General features: G+C 42.9%; 1 protein-coding gene across 3 annotated transcripts in view; it reads left to right on the plus strand.

The window, feature by feature from the left end:
* GAB3 (GRB2 associated binding protein 3) overlaps positions 1–19,808 on the plus strand; it is a 74,563-nt gene that overhangs the window by 52,374 nt on the left and 2,381 nt on the right. For all 3 annotated transcript variants that reach the window (XM_056128846.1, XM_056128848.1, XM_056128847.1), the window contains exons 5-8: positions 7,763–7,818; positions 8,099–8,315; positions 10,471–10,552; positions 10,886–10,988. In XM_056128846.1, the coding sequence (XP_055984821.1) occupies positions 7,763–7,818; positions 8,099–8,315; positions 10,471–10,552; positions 10,886–10,988 (458 nt within the window). The remainder of the gene's footprint in view (positions 1–7,762; positions 7,819–8,098; positions 8,316–10,470; positions 10,553–10,885; positions 10,989–19,808) is intronic.

Below are 19,808 nucleotides of genomic sequence, written 5' to 3' on the forward strand. Positions count from 1 at the left end.
TGCAAGGCTAACGCCCTACCGCTGTGCTATCACTCCAGCCCACCCATTTACATCAGATTCCTTATTTCTTATGCCATATTTATTTCCTCTTTCTAGTACTCCTATTGTACAGCATTTCTTATTTATAATCTTGTTTGTTTTTAGTTAAATATGCATCCTTGCTTTAAGTTTTTTGTTTTGGGGAAACACCCAATGGTACTCAGGGCTTACTCCTGGTTCTGTGCCCAGGGATCACTCCTGGCCAGCTCAGGTGACCATATAGAGTGTCAGGGATCAAACCTGGGTCAGTCGCATGCAAGGCAAATGCCCTACCTGCTGTACTATTGCTCCAGCTCCCATCTTTATTTCAATTTTAACCTGTTACTGTGAAAGTTTTGCATTCTGTTTCTATTTTTGAGTTATTACCTTCTACATTTACCAAGGATACTCAGCTTGGTATCTAAAATTAGTATCTTCATCTTAAATATGCAAGGGTCTTACGTTTTAAGTCTAATTGCCTGTCTCAAATAAATATTATATCATATAGCATTTTACTTCTATCCTAGTTTTTAAAATCCCATTAGATAGTCATTCGCTGATATTACTCTATACTGTCAAGTTTTTAGCTTCTGACATTATGACCCCTTCCATGGCATGCATTCCTCTAAGATTCATTTGATTCTTTTTGTGGCTTGTTAAGTCGACTATTGGTAAATTCTCTGATTATATTTGTTTTAAAATGTCTTTTTATTTTATTTTTGTCTCTGTTGAGGGATTATAATTTACAATACTATTAGTGGTAATTTAATACATACATTATTTCAACACCACACCCACCGCCAGTACCCACTTCCCTCCACCAAAGTCCCAAATGCCCCTTCCTTTCCACACTTACCCTCATTCTATAAGCTAAGTTCTGTGAACCAACTCTCTATTTCTGTTATCTTTGCCCATAAATAGGAGATTTTGGGCGGGGGGGACACACCTGGTAGTGCTCACAGCTTATTCCTGGCTCTGTGCTCAAGTATCACTCCTTAGCAGGGATTGGGGAGATGTAAGATGTCAGGAATTGAACACTGGTCACCTATGTAAAAGGCAAGCTTCCTTCCCCTGTACTATCTCTCCGGCTCTCAAAATGGCTTCTTAAAAGTGTTTTGTTCTCAAACATTTCTCTGGATGTTATGTTCTTCCATAACACCATTTTTGGTCATCTTAATTATAACAACTGAGAAATCACATATCATTCTCTTAAGTTTCTTTGTAAGAATTTCCTTCTCTTTGCTGTTCCTTAATTTCAATTTATTTTTCTTTCTCTTGGGACTCAGAATCCTATATTTGAAAACCAGTGTCTTTCAACTTGTTGAGAAAAATATAAGGTTTTATGTCTTCAAATAGTACCTCTTCTTGATTTTTTACAGGTTTTCCTCTGAGAAGTAATATTTATTTTATACTTTATACCCTGTTTTGCGTGGCTTTTAATTTTTATTTCATTTTTATCTTTGTCCCAAATGTTGACCTTTTTCCGTTTTTTTTAAATTACTATTATAGTTTAGGTAATATAGTTTAAATAATTTTTTTGCCTGGCATTGCTCTGGGGGCCATATGTTATGCTGGGATTTGAACCAGGGTTATGGCCACATGAAAGACAAGTGCCTTAACAATTGTTCTATTTCTCTAGGCCCTTAAAATGTTCAAGACTAACTTGGAGTTTTAAATGCTTCATGAATTGGACAGTGCCCTATCTAGTAAAGAGACAAACTCTTTCAGTTCTTATGTCTCATCAGTCTTCTGTATAACACATAATTTTGGCTCAGATTGTATTTAATTATAAAGGAAATATCTTATTGGATTTGATAATCATCCTTATGAAAAACATGCAGCACCCACTTTGGCAGCATATTAGAATGCTACAAGGATTAATACAGAGGTAATATGAGGTTCCTAGAATGCTCTGTTTTTTGCTTTCTTTACTTAATGTTTATGGATGAGGAGACTGAGGCTCTCATGTGCCAATTCAGTACTCAGAACTCTCCACAGTTCCTTCTCCTACTCTTCCCCATAAAGGGGATATATAATGACAAGCCCTTTCCTTATCTTCTTTCCCCCTTTTTGTGTTTTATTTTATTTTATGTTATTTTGTGAAAGCACCATGATTTACAAAGTTAATCATACTTAAATTTTAGACATACAGTGTTCTGTCTATCACATCTGCCATAAGATTCATCTTCCTTCCACCAGTGTTCCTGAATTCCCTTTCTGATCGCCATCCCCACCCCAGCCTGCCATCTTGACAAGCATCTGTTTGTTTATTGAAGTTTGGATCTCGTGCTTTCTTTCTTTTTTATATTTTTTTCAACATGTTAGAAGCACAGGGTGCAATAGTCTATGGTTCTCATACAAGCACATAAAAGTTTTCTTCAGGGAATAACAAAATGCTGTAGTGGTTAAAATTTGTAGTCTGCACAAGGACTATTTTCTATGAGAGGCAGTTTTCTCATCTACTCACCATCTATATTGGCCACTCTCATTATGATATACCATGAATCTATTAAATTGAATTTCAATAAACATTCAATGATATATCTTCATGACGAAATGTTGAATGACAAAAGCATGAAGTAGAAGGAAATAATTTTTTCTCAGTATCCTCTTCAGAACAGTTTCTATGATTTCCAACAGATATTCATATTTCCAGATACCTAAAGTAATAAGACCTTAAGTAATAATTATTATTGCTTTTAGTATCTAGTAAAACATGACTATTATGTAAATAGTTATTTTTATGGTCTAATGATAAGAGTGATAGCACAGCAGGTAGGGCTGGAGCGATAGCACAGCGGGTAGGGCGTTCGCCTTACAAGCGGCCAACATGGCCGACCCGAGTTCGATTCCTCCGCCCCTCTCGGAGAGCCCGGCAAGCTACCGAGAGTATTCGATATGCCAGACACAGTAACAACAAAGTCTCCAATGGAGACGTTACTGGGCCCGCTCAAGCAAATCGACGATCAACGGGAGGGCCTTTACCTTTTTTACCTTTAATGATAAGAAAAACTAATATGTGCAGGGCTGGAACAGTAGTGTAGTAGGTAGGGTGTTTTATTTATTTATTTATTTATTTATTTGGATCCCATGCTTTCAATGTTGTTAACTCTGTGGTTTGGATATTTAGCTCTACCATCCCTTAACACCACTGATGTACACTGACCCTTGCCCACGTTACTTCTCATCTGTATCGTCTCCCCCCACCCTCCACACATTGTTTTTCCTTCTCCTCCCTACACTGCCTGAATATGCAGAGCTGATCATGCTGTTTGGCTCAGCCTGCAAGGGACTGAATCTAGGACTTCAGGTATTCAAGGCCTACACTCATTTTTTCTGGCTTTTTTGGTCACACCCAGCGGTGCTCGGGGGACTATATGGGATACTGAGGATTGGACCCAGGCAAGACAAATGCCCTACCTGCTATACTATCGCTCTGGCTCCGCAAGGCCTACACTCTTTTTATTTATTTATTTATTTATTTATTTATTTTTTACAGTTGTAGATTTACAATTTTTTGTGCTTGGGTTTCAATTATACAATGATCAGATACCCATCCCTCCACCAGTGCCCGTTTTTCACCACCGTGGATAATATCCCTCCCACCCCCATCCCCCCATCCCCCCCTGCCTCTGTGGCAGGGCAATCCCCTGTGTTCTCTCTCTCCGTTTGGGTGTTGTGGTCTGCAAAAGAAGGCCTACACTCTTAGTGGCTGCTTTTTCTCTCCATGTAGGGGTTGTACCAATGGCCAATGGGTACATGAAAAAATGCTCATCATCACTATTAATAGGGAAATGGAAATAAAATTCACACAGTGCTACTATCTCAAAGCTATGAGAATGATAGCCATAAAAAAGTAAGAGATACCAGAACAGATGACTGGTTAAAGAAACTTTGGTACATCTACACAATGGAATACTATGCAGCTGTTAGAAAAGATGAAGTCATGAACTTTGCATATCAGTGGATCAACATGGAAAGTATCATGCTAAGTAAAATGAATCAGAAAGAGAGAGAAAGACATAGAAAGATTGCACTCATTTGTGGAATATAAAATAACAGATGGGAGACTAACACCCAAGTATAGTAGAGATAAGTACCAGAAGGTTTGCTCCACAGCTTGGAAGCTGGCCTCACATGCTGGGTGAAAAGGCAGCTCAGATAGAGAAGGGAACACAAAGTAAAGTGTGGTTAGAGGACCCACTAGATCTAACACGATGGACACTCAATACCTCTATTGCAAACCACAAACCCAAAAGGGAAGAGAGAACAAAAGGGAATGCCCTGCCTCAGAGGTGGGGGGGGCGGGGGAAGGGATACTGGGATCGTCGGTGATGGAGAATGGGCACTGGTAGAGGGATGGGTACTTGAGCATTGTATGACTGAAACACAGCAGGAAAGAGGAAAGTTTGTAAGTCTGTAACTGTACCTCACAGTGACTCACTAATAAAAATTTAAATAAAAAAGTAAGAGATACCAAGTGTTGGGATATGCAGAGAAGGGAACCTTATACACTGTGGGTAGGAGTGTCAGTTGCCATAGTCATTATGAACAAGAGTCTGGATATTCTCAAAAGATGTAAACTTGAACTTCCAGATGATCCAGCAGTCCACTCCAGATAGATAGATATATACATATTCCCATGTTCATTGCTGCATCAGTTATAGTAGCCAGAGATTCTCAGTGGAGTTTAAAGAAGTATGGGGAGACCAGAGCAGTGGTACAACAGGCAGGGCGTTTGCCTTGCATATGGCCAATTCAGGTTTTATCCCCAGCACCCTAGACGGTCCCCTAAGCCCTCCAGGAGTGATCCCTGAGTATAGAGCCACAGTCCTGAGCACGACCAGGCATGGCCCCAAACCAAAACCAAAACCAAAAAATATATGGGATATATATTATTATGGGCTGGAGCACAGCAGTAGGGCGTTTGCCTTGCACGCAGCCAACATGGCCGACTCGAGTTCGATTCCTCCGCCCCTCTCGGAGAGCCCAGCAAGCTACCGAGAGTATCTTGCCTGCACGGCAGAGCCTGGCAAGCTACCCGTGATGTACTCAATATGCCAAACACAGTAACAAGTCTCATGATGGACACATTACTGGGCCCGCTCGAGCAAATCAATGAACAATGGGAGGACCGTGATATATTATTATATGATCCATGAGAAGAAGAAAATCCTACCAGTAGTGACAACATGGATGGGACTTGAGGACATTATGCAAAAGTGAGATAAGTCAGGAGAAAAAAATACTATATTGCTTTTAAGTGCTTCTAGATAATTTGGGGGGTTTTGCTGGAGATGAGACCAAAGGTCTCACATGCGTGGCCTGTGTCTTATCATTGAGCCACAGTCCTGGCTTTTACATCCCTTGTTAATAATCTAAAAAAGTTAAAGTGTCTGGACAGAGATAGCACAGTGGTTCCTGTGCTCACCTTGCACGCAGCTGACCTGAGTTTGATTGCTGGCACCCAATATGGTCCCCTAAGACCTTTAGGAATGATCTCTGAGTGTGGTCCCAGGAATAAGCCCTGAATGCTGCTGGGCATGGCGCCAAAAGCAAAAAGAAAGTTAAAAAGTCCAACTTAGAAGCAAGAGTAGAATGGTAGCTATACTCTCCAGGGGCTGTGGGGTTGATGAAATGCAGAGATGTTGGTCAAAGTAGACACTTTTAAATAGGAGATGAAGGTGTTCTACTAATTTAATACTGTGACTGTGGTTAATAATGCTTGTTTTATATACTTGAAAGCTTGTAAGAGAATATATCTTAAAGAGTCTCACTATTAAACAGAATTTGATCATTATATTACCAAATACTCTGGCATGGCAGTGAATATTTTGCAATATATTGGTAGCACTGTAGCACTGTCCTCCTGTTGTTGTTCATCGATTCGCTCGAACAGGCACCAGTAATGTCTCAGAACAAATTGTGAGACTTGTTGTTACTGTTTTTGGCATATTGAATACGTCACGGGCTAGAGTGATAGCACAGTAGGTAGGTCGTTTGCCTTGCACGCAGCCAACATGGCTGACCCGAGTTCGATTCCTCTGCCCCTCTCAGAGAGCAGGCAAGCTACCGAGAGTATCTCGCCCGCACAGCAAAGGCTGGCAAGCTTCCCGTGATGTATTCTATATGCCAAAGACAGTAACAATTATCACAATAGAGACGTTACTGGGCCCACTCTAGAAAATCGATGAACAACGGGAGGACAGGACAGTGACACAGTGAATATGTCACGGGGAGCTTGCCAGGCTTTGCCATGTGGACGAGATACTCTCTGTAGCTTGCCAGGCTCTCTGAGAGGGGCGGAGGAATCGAACCTGGGTCGGCTACGTCAGTCACGTGCAAGGCAAATGCCTTACCCGCTGTGCTATTGCTCCAGCCCAATATATTTGTATTCCTGAGAAATACATTCTACCCTTTGAATATTCATGATTTTCTATGTCAGTTGTGGCTTATAATGGTGGATAAAACATGAGTATGCAGCATTGTGATTTTGCTTTTGAAAAGAGAAAAATAGAACAGGGTAAGATGAAGGTGATAGTCTTAAGGCTCATTTTCACAGGATCTGTAAACCGCCAAATATTCCATGGGTTCATCCTGTACTTTAGAGAGTCCCAAACTGATTTGGCCTACCCCTCCCTTTGCAGAAAAAAATGACTCAGCATAGCCCCCTCTAGAAATCTACCTTCTATATACAAACAGAAAGCACCACCCCCGACGGGGCACCTGAGAGTGATTCCAGCGCCGCAGGGCAGTATTGCAACCTTGGGAAAGACTGATTGGATCCTGTATTCACCAACTCAGAAGTTCCTTAAGCTCTCTGCCACCTGGGTGCCCCCCCCCCTTGGTTGCAGGGTTTTCTCTGTTTTTGTCTTTTGGTATTCAGTGAGGATCTGGCAGGGCAAAGGGAGTCAGGGGCCTTTGTTCACATGCTTTATTCAAGATGCTCATCATTGTTTTTATGGTTCACTGAGCACTTTTTGTGCTCCAGGTATGGTTCTCAGCCTTCCAGGAATCCTATGAAGTAGCTTCTCTGTTGGTCTCTTTCAGCATGGGTCACCTGAGACATAGAGAAACTGCGTGAGCCCAGGGCAGCTGTTAGCTGCTCCTCTGTGGGGCCAGGGTCTGGAAGCATAGATGGACACACTGTGCACATCTGTGGGCCAGTGCCTCAGTCCCACTCCCTAACTTAGAGGTGCTCTCATGCCTGCACGTTCTTGGCCCTGCAGCTCCTTTCTCAGAAGGAGGCTGACTTGCCACATTTTCTTCCTTGGGCCCCCCACACCCTCCTTTTCCCCCAGGACACTGAGGTTGTTCTTCCTTAGGCTGACCCTGTGCTCTTCTTGCTGCTCTGGGAAATTTGAGGTGCTCTGGGGCATTGTGCTCCCATTTCTCTCAGTGACTCCAATCGTGATACCTTCTCGTTCTGTGTGGTTTAGTTTCTTCTGAACGTAGTGCTCCCCAGTTAGCTCCCTGACTCTGTGGTGCTGACACATCTCTGCGCGTGCCGTTCTCCTTCCTGGCCCAGGGCTCCTGCATACTATCTCCTCTCCCTGACATCCAGGGCAGTCTCCACTGTGCCTGAACCCATTGTTCATTATTGCTTAGCTACCTGCTTCACCAGACTGGCTGCTGGTGGGGAGTATTCATGCGGAGGGACACAGGGCCCCTTGGAAACCATGGCCCTGAGGGATGGGCAGCAAGTGTGTTGTTTTCTACATCACCCTGCTCTTGTGTCTTGCAGCTGACGTGGAATGCCAGTCTCTAAGGTATCGGGACAAGCGGCTCAGCCTAAATTTGGTAAGTTTGGCACTTGGATTGCTTTCTACCGGATGTGTTGGGGGACTTAGCACTCTGGCTTGGAGAACCCTGCTGCTACCTGTCATGACCCTGGACTTGTCTAGCAACTCCAAGACTCAGAAGTGGCACTGGTGCGTCAGGAAGCTGCTTAAGACAGCCACTGGGTTTCAGGTCCTGTGGCCACACCTCAGTCTCCTTCCTGCCACAGGACTTGAGAGGTGTGGCCGAAACCTTTGGTGCACTTTCTGTGACTGCTCTGTGGCTCCCTCTTGTCTTGCAGCCATGCCGGTTCTCCCCGATGTCTCCTCCGGCCTCAGCTGGCGCCGAGGACAGCTATGTGCCCATGGGCCCGCAGGCCACTCCTAGTATGGGGGCTTGCTGCAGCCCTGATGACTACATCCCCATGAGTTCTGGGGGCCTGTCCAGCCCCCTGCCTGCACTGCCTGCAGACCTGGAGCCTCCACCAGTGAACAGAGATCTCAAGCCACAGAGGAAACGTAAGCCACGCCAATGCCCTATTGTGCAGGATGATGAGTGAGGTGGTGCAGGACCTGCGGAAGGGAGTGAGCGAGTGCCTCCCACTTTCCTGGAGGCAGGTGACTGGGTAGGGCCACAACTTCAAGGCACCATAGCCTGTCAGTGCAGCCTGCAAAGCCACATTCAGTTCACAAGACTCGTTTGGGGCTACTGCTCCGCCTGAGGCATGCCATGACAGCTGAGGACAGAGGCCATCTGGTTCTGCTTCAGCTCCACAGGCTGGGAATGGAAGGCAGGCTGTGTGGCCCTGGGCTGCCTGACCCCTTCTGCAGGGCTGGCAGGTGGCTGTTCTGGGTCGCTCGGCCTCACGGTGGGGCGGGGAACAGAGACAGGAAAAGCAGCCTGCCCACTTCCCTTCACAAACAAGCAGGAGTTAGGAATGGAGAAATCCTCTGTCCCCTGCCCCACGCCCATATCCCTTCACTTCACTGGACTCCCCATTTGCTGTCCACCTTCTCTGGGCCCAGCTCCTCTGGGGTCCTTCTTCTGTGACATGCCAGAAGAAACAAAAAGAAACGTGAAATGCTCCTGGAAACAGGAGAATTGCAAAGTTGGCACTAGACAGGAAGGAAGAGCCTGCCTTGGGTGCAGACAGAAGCAAGAACCCTTCATTCAGGTCAGAAGCACTTTCATAGAGGGAGACATTGTAGTAGACGTAGATACCATTTCACTCAACTCACTTGCTGCAGTGCCGAACAGGATGCTCTGTAACATAGGAATGCGGCTGCTGGACAGTTGGCAGGGGTCGTCCAGGTGAGGCACTGACTTTAACCTTTTGCTTTGGTGTAAAACATGGCATTGCAGGGGCTGGAACAATAGCACAGCGAGTAGGGCATTTGCCTTGCACGCGGCTGACCCAAGTTAGATTCCCAGCATCCTATATAGTCCCCCAAGCTCCACCAGGAGCGATTCCTAAGTGCATGAGCCAGGAGTAACCCCTGTGCATTGCCAGGTGTGACCCAAAAAGAAAAAAAAACATGGCATTGCAAATATCCCGTGTGCACGTGTGGGTCTGGTAGTCGGAAGAGAGTCTCGGTGGAGGAACTGATGTGGGCTGTGGGACTGCTTCTCAGGGATGTGAATGCAGGGTGGGCCTGAAACCTGGCCTGGAGGTGGCTTTTTAGTGACCCTGCAGTCTGGTTGTGATGCCAGCAAGAAAGCCCTTTCTCCAGGGACCATAGTGCTCCTCTCAGCATGTGCCTGAAACTCCTGGGAAAGTGATTCAGTTTCCCTGACTCAGAATGTCAGTCCTCTGCTCTGGCGCAAGGGAGGGACTGAAACAGTCTGCACACATAGCCTGGTGGAGGCAAAGACTGTGTTGGAGGAGTGTCGGGCGGGACACTGAAGGAAGAAGAGTCAGAGGTTAGAGCCTCCACTTACTCCTGTCACGGATATTGTAGTGATCCAAACAGAACCATCCCTCTGCCCATCCCCCCAGCGCATGCAGAGGCTGTCCAGAGCAGCATTTTTCATTCAGTATCCATATGGTCCCCTTGCACCCAGAGGTACAGTAGCATTAGTTTAGGGGTGGGGCGGGCACAGCATGAAAGTAGACAGCTTCTAGTAGAATCGGGGGCCCGCAGGAAGGAAACAAGGTTGGAAAGGGGGCCATGGATGGAAAAATATGGAGAATCGCCGGGCTAGACCATGGGGAGTAAGCATATGCTGGCAGGAAGGCCCAAGCCTTGGAATCTAAACTTGCCTGGAAGCCTAAGAATGCCTCCCAAAGGAGAGGATACTGAGCTGAAATCCAAAGATGTCTGACTAGGCTGGAAGATGGGGAAGAATGTCCTAGGCGGAAGAACCTTCAGGAAGACAGACTGGAAAAGGGGCATATTAGAACCCTCTGATGAGAAAGGGAACTTTTTCAGTTTGTGTGAGAGGTTCAGGTTGGGATTCTGTTAGGTCACAAGCTTCTTCAGCACCTAGAACTGTAAGATAGAATGAGCCATCAGGAAATATATCACTGTTACCTCCCACCAGTCATGTGGCCATTTGTTCCCAGTGAGCCTGGGGCAAGCGTGACTGTGAACCTGGCCCTCATCTTCACTAATGTGAATTGGATATGCTGCTCACTGAGCACTGACAATGTGGATCATGTGTTTTATCTCATAGCGCGGCCTCCTCCTCTTGACCTGAGGAATCTCTCTACCATCCGGGAACATGCGTCTCTAACCAGGACCCACACTGTGCCTTGGTGAGTTTCCTCATCCTACAGACACTCCTGGTCTTGGGCCACTTGGTTTCAGTGCAGTTGAAGCTTGCTTGATGTCGCTTGACAATTAGAAGGATGGTCTTCATTCCCATAAGGCTGAAGTGTTTATAGATCACAAAGAAAAAAGTTCCCTGTGAGATTTGGGAACCATTTGCCCCCGAGTGGAACAGAGCTGCTTCAGGAATTGCTGTGGCCGGAAGGAAGTTGTATGTGAAGGGGAGGGCTGAAACCCCACGGGGGTTATGTCAGTTTCTGGCCGACTTTCAGAGCAGCTGTAAGACATTGCTTTAACCTCATCTATATTTTTCTTCTTAGCAATAGGACCAGCTTTCTCTCTCCAGAAAGAAATGGTTTTAATTCTGCAAGATTTTTTGCCAGTCCTGTTTCAAGAGAAGAGGAAGAAAGCTACATCCCAATGGTAACCCTATATGTTTCACATCCTTTCACCCCCAATCTATATCCTTATGAGTTCACCATAAAGGAAACTTATCCTTGAGAAAGCCTGCCCTTGATTGTAATAGCAGGTTGCAATGTTTTCAGACTGGGAACAGACCCATATTTGAAGTCGACTTTCTCTTCTACAATTCTGAGCTCCTTGTAGCACTTGGAGGACACAGTAGTTACAGACAACCCTCCTTCCCTCTGTCCTCCTTTCTCTGCTCTTCACTTTGTAACTACTAATAACTTGAATTATTGCTTTCATTTTGGGGGCCATTACAGCAGTGCTCAGTGCTTACTCCTGACTCTGTGCTCAGGGATCACTCCTGGTAGTGCTCAGGGGACCATATATGATGTCAGGAATCGAACCCAGATTGGCTGCATGCAAGACAAATACCTTAATCCCTGTATTATCTCTCTGGCCCAAGAACTGGAAATTTTGAGGGGAGAGAGAAAGGGGCTGTTAGCACCTCTTATATTTCTCAGACATTTTGGCCGGAACTATGGCCATTTTGCGATTTCAAAAGAAAAGCTCTCTAGAGAAAATTTCTGTTTCAACTGCGGACATTTTGAAAAGATATCTTAGAGCAATGTTTAAGATACTGTGATTACACATATTTTTTGAGAAGATAATTATGCCCTCACCATGAGGATAATAGGCAAACAATTCTCAAAACAGTAATCTAAACTAGTAATGACATGCTTCATTTTCCTTTCTATTTGATAAAAATTGTGCTTTAAGCGTGCCTAACTATATATACAGATGGAAAATAACTCAGATACAAATCTGCTGTGGTCATTCCAATGTTCTTCACACTTAGCATGGCCCTTGGGACACGTCTAGGAGAAAACACTTATAAAGGATGCTAAGCAGCTGTGTTTTATCTCCGAAAACAGAGAAGGGAAGTTAATCTAAAAGCTCATGTGGAGTTATTTGGACATCAGAATTCCATTCCTGGTTCGTGAGGTTTTTAGAAGGACCCATGCTTCGTTCACAGTGTGGTTTAGGACTGATTTCTTGGCTAAGTTGATCATCTTGGGTCAGTGACTGTCTCTGTACAGCAAACTAAGAGCCCAAGACGCAAGAAAGAAGCTGTGAGGAAGCCCTAAGTGGGTATGTTTAAAGGCTGCTCCATCTAATTTAGTTGTGTTTCTGCGATTCCTGTAATTGAATGTGTTCAAATAAGTTTCATTTACATTTTTCTTTACAAACCCTTTATTATAGATATAACTAATCCAATTTGGATTTGATTTTACTCATATTCATATACATGATTTTCTTTTCTTTGGGGAGAGCTTCTCATATGAATATAAAAACGTAGTCCAAGAATAGTAAGCAAGTTTTGTTGGACTAAAGCTATGTATCCCTTTTTAGTCACCGTATATGTAGTGAACGTATAGAAAATTTAGATGAAGCAGCGTAATTTTATGTGATTCCTTTTTAAAATCTGATTTTAATTAGTAGGCTTTTATAATAGGATTCTAGGTTTTATGTCTCATATTACTTGTCATTTTATAGCGTTATAATACTTTTACTTTTCAAATTCTCTTTCAGCGAGACGGACTTTCTGTGGGGAGGCAGCTCTGTGCATTGCAGTAGCTCTGTCGTGTAAGATCTGCTCTCTGCTGCCTCAGTAGAGCACGCCCCCCAGCCTTAGTCCCTGGAAATCAGAACTCTAGTCTGTCTTTTTGAGAGTGTCACATTCGTGGAGCCAGAACAAGTGGCACCTTTGAGATGGGCGCCTTTCCCTCATCAGCATGTCCGTGAGATGCGTCCAGATTGTGCCGTTTATCCATGTGCTTCCTGTCGCATTGCTGAGTGGTATGGACGGATGTGCCAGTGCTCTTTCATCCCCTCCCCCGCTGAAGGATCTTTGGAGTGGTTCAAGTTTGGGGGAAGTTAAAATATCATTGTTCTAAGCTTTTTTTTATAGACTGTTTTGTTTTGGGGTGTTTTTTCCTGCAGTTCAATACAAATACTATGTAATTGACCATTTGAACCATTTTAAATGTGCACCGAGAAGGCATTAAGTGCATTCATGATGTCAACATCACTGTCAGTTAGCCAACACAGAAATTCGGTCCCCATTAAACACTAACTCCCTCACTCTTCCCCCAGCCCTGGTAACTTCTGTGCAACTTTCTGCTTTGTGAATTTGCCTAGTCTAGGGACTTCATATAACTGGACTCTTAGTGCCGCATTTGTCCCTTGGTGCCTTTCTTCTTTCACCTAGTGTAGTATTTTCCAGATTCAACCACGTTTTGGTATTTTACCACAGTTTCATTCTGTTTGGGTAGGAGACTCCCAGTTAGTGCTCCAATCCCACTCTTTGATTAGTAAAGCTTTGCACTACATTTTGAAATCCGAAACTCTGAGTCCTCCAAATTTGTTCTTTTCAAGACTGATTTGACTATTCAGAGTTCCTTGAGATGTCTTCTGAATACTAAGATTTTTTTTTCTGTTTCTGCAGAAAATGTGATTGGGGTTTTGATTGAGAATATTTTGACTCTGCAGGTTACTTTAAGTAATATCAATATAAAAATCTTCTAATCCATTAACATAGCGTGTAGTTTTCATTTATTATGGCTCTGTTCCTTTTAACAATGTTTTGTAACATTCATTCAACTAGTTTTTCTCTTGGTTGAATTTATTTCTAAATATTTCATTCTTTTAGAGGTTATTATAATTAAAAATTTTCTTGATTTACTTACTCTTCAGGATGTTTTTTGTTAGTATATAGAAAAGCAACTGAATTTTGGGTACTGGTTTTTTATCCTGAAACCCTGCTATATTAATGTTTAGTGTTGATTTTTGAGTGAAATCTTTAGAAATTTTACACATAAAATTTGTTATCAGCAAACAGATTATTTTGCCACCTGTCTCCCAGTTTTCATGATCTTATTTCTTCTGGGGAAAGGGCTCCCAAGCAATATTTAGAAGGCCCACGGCCCACACTTGGTGCTACTTGACCAAATCAGAAGATGTTTCAATGTTCAGTGTAGGTAGTACCATACTGCTTGGGCCCAATGATGCTGGGAGCCTCCAGGTTGGAATCTTAGCCGTTCTCAGAAGTCCACATGGTACCGGGGATTGAACTCAGAGCCTTGCATGTGCAAGGCATGTGCCATTGACCATTGAGCAATCATCTCCCCAGCCTCTTATTTCTTTTCTTGAGTTACTGCTTTGACTAGAACTTCAATACCTTGTTTATTGGAAATAGCATAAAGGGGGCATCCTGTCTTGCTCCTGATACTCTACAGGGAGCCTAGAGTCTCATGGGATGACTGGTGATGGATCTATAACATCAGAGTGGAAATTAAGAGAAGACAAAGAGAAGTGAACCAAATAATTGGCCAGTTACTGAAAATCATCCAAGATGTCTAATCCAAGGAGTGTCAGTGGTAGGAGGTGGCCTGGGTCTTTAACCAGGCAGGTGGCCAGCACTGTATTTGAGATCATCACATTCAATTGTATGCCTTGGCAACCAAAACCTAAAGGTGGCACTTTTCAAAAAATGATAAAGAAAACCAACTCTCAGGACTTACACTATACTACCCCAACCTAATCTGTGGGAACTTGACCCATTTGCACCTCAATAGTCATTTGTGAGTGTTCCCATCACTCCGCCAATGTGCACCACTAGCTATCATAGTGTTTGGTTTGTTTGAATGTAGGCATTCTAACAGGTATGTCAGGATATCTCACTGTGGTTCTCGTATATATTTCCTGAATGGCAAATGATATTGCAAGTATGTTTTGTGCTTGGTTGACATCTTATATCTTCTTTGGTGAACTATCTTTTGATTTCTTTTGCCCAAGTTTTCATTGGTTTCTCTCATTGACTTTAAGAGATCTTTGTATACACTGCATGTAAGTCATCCAAAGAATATGTGACTTGCACATATTTTATTCCCTTCGGTCTCTTGCAGAGCAAAACATTTCACATTTGATTAAGCCCAATTTTTCGTTCATGAATTGTTATGTCTAAGAACTCTTTGTCTAACCTTACATCATTTGAGTTTTTTCCATTTTTCTAAAAGTATTATCATTTAAGGTTTTGCATTAAAGTCAATGGTACATTTGAGGGTTTTTTTTTTTTTTTTTTTTTTTTGCTTTTTGGGTCACACCCGGCGATGCTCAGGGGTTACTTACTCCTGGCTCTGCACTCAGTAATTACTCCTGATGGTGCTCAGGGGACCATATAGGATGCTGGGATTCGAACCCGGGTTGGCTGCGTGCAAGGCAAACACCCTACCCGCTGTGCTATCGCTCCAGCCCCTTGAGTTCATTTTTGTATGAGGCATAAAATGCTGTTGAGGATAGTTTGGGGGTATGAGCGTTCAAGTGTTCCAGTACCCTTTCTCACATTTTCTTTCACCTCTGTAAAATGTCAGTTGCACCTATTCATTTGCTTTTCCATATTCTGTGTCCATTCTGTGTTCCTATTTTGTGTCTGTCATTGTGCCTATGAAGACCACAAAGTCTTCATTACTGAACATTTACAATAGATCTTACACTGGAAAGTATATTTTCTCCAACTTTATTCTTGCTTAAGGTTTTTTTGTTGATCTTTTTTGTATCTTTCCACATAAATTTTGGAATAAGCTTTTCTTTTAAAAAACATGGATTCTGATCTAAGCTTAAGATCTTTAATCTACTCTGAATTAATTTCTGTGAATGGTGTGACATATGATAAAGTTACATTTTCTGTAACTTTATCATATGTCATATGTAACTTTATCTGGGCTGGAGCGATAGCACAGCGGGTAGGGCGTTCGCCTTACAAGCGGCCAACATGGCCGACCCGAGTTCGATTCCTCCGCCCCTCTCAGAGAGCCCGGCAAGCTACCGAGAGTATTCGATATGCCAGACACAGTAACAACAAAGTCTCCAATGGAGACGTTACTGGGCCCGCTCGAGCAAATCGACGATCAACGGGAGGGCCTTTACCTTTACCTTTACCTTACATTTTCTTACATGTGACAATCAAGTTTTCCCAGAACCATTGATTGAAGAGATTTTCCTAGCTGCACTTCATGAACCCAGCTCACTGTCAGAGATTAATTGCCCATAAATCTGAGGGTTTATCTCTGGACTCTGTGTTCTGACTCTGTATTCTGCTTTATTAGTCCAATAATGTATCTTTAGTCCAGTATCACACAGATTTGATTACTGTAGCTTTATAGTGTACTTTAAAACAGAAAAATGCAATACTTCCCATCTTCTTTTACTCAAAATTGTTTTTTGGTATTTGGGAAGCATTATGATTCCATACAAATTTTAGTAGTTTGTTCTAAGTCCTTGAAGAAGAATGCCATCATATATTTTATGGAAATGTTATTAAATCTATGTAATACTTTAGGTAGGATGATCATTTTGACAATGTTAACTCTTTCAATCAATGTACATTGAATATTTTTCCATTTCCTGGTGTCTTCTCTCTCCTCTTTTTAAAAATTTTTGGACTTCTGTGCCGAACTAGGCAGTAGTCATAGTTTACTCCTGACTCTGTGTTCAGGGATCATTTCTGGCGAGTTCTGGGTCCTTATGTAGTACCAAGGATCAAACCCAGGTTGCCTGCGTTTAAGTGCTCTGTCCTCTCCAATCCTATGGCGTCCTCTTCTTTTCTTTCAATAGTGACTTCAAGTTATTAAAGTACAAGTCTTTCACATTCTTTGGAAAGTTGATTCCTAGGTATTTGATGTTTTTATACCCTTCAAAAACTATTCTTGAAAGAAAAAATCTATTAGTAATTGGGGAATACAATTTATTTTCTATATCCTCATAAGAATTTATGTAATATCTCTGTATAATGGGTTTCATACTCATTAAGTTACAGACCACAGGTGGTTTCTTTGGAATCAAGTTCAAAGAAACTGTCTAGTTCTTTGAGTTCTTGTATTCAACATTGTGCCTGTTGAGTGATTAAAAAACAAACAAATGAAGAAGAGAATAAGACTTGGGGAAAAGGGCATAAAAACAACTATGGTTATTCATAGATGGTTCTATATTCAGAAAATCTAAAGTCATTTTTCTGAAAATCATTAGAATTAGTCAAGGAGTTTATCAAGGTTGATGGATATGGAATCAATGCATAAAGGATAGTTGAATTTGTTTATAGTGGTATAAAACAAAATGGAATTTAATTTTTTGTTTGTGGGCCATACCTGGTGGTACATAGGGTTTACTTCCGGGTTTGTGCTCAGGGATCACTCCTGGTGGAGCATGGGGAACCATATATGGAGAGTGACTGTGGGTTGTCTCAATGGGAGGCAATTGCCTTTATTCCTATACTATCTCAGTGTCCCCCAGAAAATAGAATTTTTGGGCCTTTATCATTTACAATGACAAGCATTTGGGTGTCTAGGGATGAATATAACAAAGGTTCACTAAGAGATTACTGGAAAAATATTCCTGAAAGACCTTAAAGAGCTAAACAAAATGGAAAGATAGATCTTTGTATCTGGATTTTAAAAAATTGTGTTTGTTTTGGGGCCACACCCCAGTAGTGCTCAGGGCTTACTCCTGGCTCTGAGCTCAGAGATCACTCCTATCAATGCTTGGGAGACCATATGGGGTGCTGGATAGAATTGAGGCGCCCACCACATGCAATGCAAGCACCCTACACTCTGTACTATTACTATGGCCCTGGAAAATTCAATATTAAAAGACATTACACTACCAAATCTCCAAAGAGTGTTTTGTGGGATGTTGGTGCTAATTCTAAGATATACATCTTATCTTGTGTATATGGACAATCCAAGGGTCAGGGTTACCCAAGACACTCTGGAGGAAGCAAATGGAGGCTATGTATTCTAAATGTTAAGATTCAAGATGGTTAAATAGGGTCAGTCATTGGTACAGATTTGTCCTGTGCAGAGGTCCACTTGTATGCTAATGGGATTACAGGAACGCCTGGAGACAGTTCCAAACAGGACAAGAGGCTGCGTTATTGAGGAAAGGATGGCTATTCAGGCAAAACCAACAAGGAATGAATCTTGTCCTGATTGCACTACCATATGTTCAAATCGGTTTAAGGTGGACTGCTCTTTAAATGTGAAGGGTATGGCTTTGTAGTTTTAGAAAATATGGAGAAACAAATTATAACCTCATATGGGTAAACAAGCCACTTGGCAAAATAGTGATCTGTTGTGATAAAAGGGAGAGGCTGCTGTTTGTTAAAAAGAAATCATAGCAGTGGGAGGTGGTTCCGTGGTCAGGACATGCCTCATATGTGAGAGGCCCTGGGCTCCATCTCTGCATTGCCAACACATACATACAAAAAGAAAGAACAACTATGGTCTGTGATGAAATTTTTGTGATGTAACCAACAAATTATTACTCTCCTGGATATATGAGGAAAAATTGGGAACATATCAGTACAAAAAATTAGCAAGACAAACAGAAAACACAAACCAAAATTTTATTTACAGGAAAAATAAAGTGACCTTTGAACATACAGAGGTATCTAATCAACTAACTAATAATAAACTATATGGAGAATCCCACCACCACAGTGATACCATTTTACCCATTATCAGTCAGGAAGGCATTGAAACACTGGCCAGAATTGGATAGGGTGCAAGAAGAATTTTCAGGTTGGTGTAAGCACAGCCCCTGTAAAAAATGGCTTGATGACAGCAACTAAAGTTGAGGGCACGTATGTCCTATAAGCCAGCAATTCTGTCAGCAAGTGCCCACCTCTGGGGCCTGGGTGCTTGTAAGAGCCCCCAAACTGGGGCTGGAGCAATAGCACAGCGGGTAGGGCGTTTGTCTTGCACGCGGCCGACCCGAGTTCGATTCCCAGCATCCCCTATGGTCTCCTGAGCACCGCCAGGAATGATTCCTGAGTGCAGAACCAGGAGTAACCCCTGTGCATCACCGGGCGTGACCGAAAAAGAAAAAAGGAGCCCCCAAACTGGAAGCAGCAACTGTTCGCTGGTAGGGGGCAGTGAAGGAAATCATTCTAAGGAATAGGTGCTCCATGAAATAAATGAAATTGGGCTAGTAGAGCAATACATTGAATGCGAAATGCGTGCTATGGGGCAAAAGCAGTGTTGAGAACTGTATAGACAAATGTACGCTTTTGATAAACCTTCAAAATACTATGGGAGCTGAAGATAATTATGCACTCATAAAATTAAGTAAACTCAAGATTCGAGGCAGGGGTGCTTAAATCGGATTCTGAGACTGTGGGTATATGCTACCATGGCATTTTCACTCTTCGAATTATGCAAAGTTATCTTCAAATGCATCTGGGATGCCTTTACTAGTATGTGGATAAATGTGTTAGAGCATTCCACTTCCCCTCTTCCCTTCCCTTCATTGTTGCTACAGTGACCAGGAGTCACACACACACACACACACACACACTCTTGCTTGCAGTGCTTGCACGCTCCGCAGTGCTCACCAGGGGCCACACTCATTTCGCTATAATGTTGAGCACATTCTGGCTGTGGCATTTGCTGGCATTACTGTGGTGCACTGGGGTGATACACTGTAGTTTTGGTGCTCAGGTATCACCTGGCTCTGCTTTGGGGATTACACACTCTGTTGTAGCACCAAGGGTTCCAGACAACAGATCCGCCATGCTTAGATCACATGGGTGACACTGGGGATCATACTTGAAAGATAGGTTCTTTCAGCCATTGAGATATCCCACAGTCCCTGTAAGTTTTTTTTAATTTTAAAAGTTTTATTAAAGCACCCTGATTTACAAAGTTCTTCATAGTTGAGTTTTAGACATATGGTATTGCAGCGCCCATCCCAGCACCAGAGTCAACTTCCCTCCACCAGTAA

This window comes from Sorex fumeus, unplaced genomic scaffold (assembly GCF_029834395.1).
Source record: "Sorex fumeus unplaced genomic scaffold, SorFum_2.1 ptg000070l, whole genome shotgun sequence".
NCBI classification, from domain to species: domain Eukaryota; kingdom Metazoa; phylum Chordata; class Mammalia; order Eulipotyphla; family Soricidae; genus Sorex; species Sorex fumeus.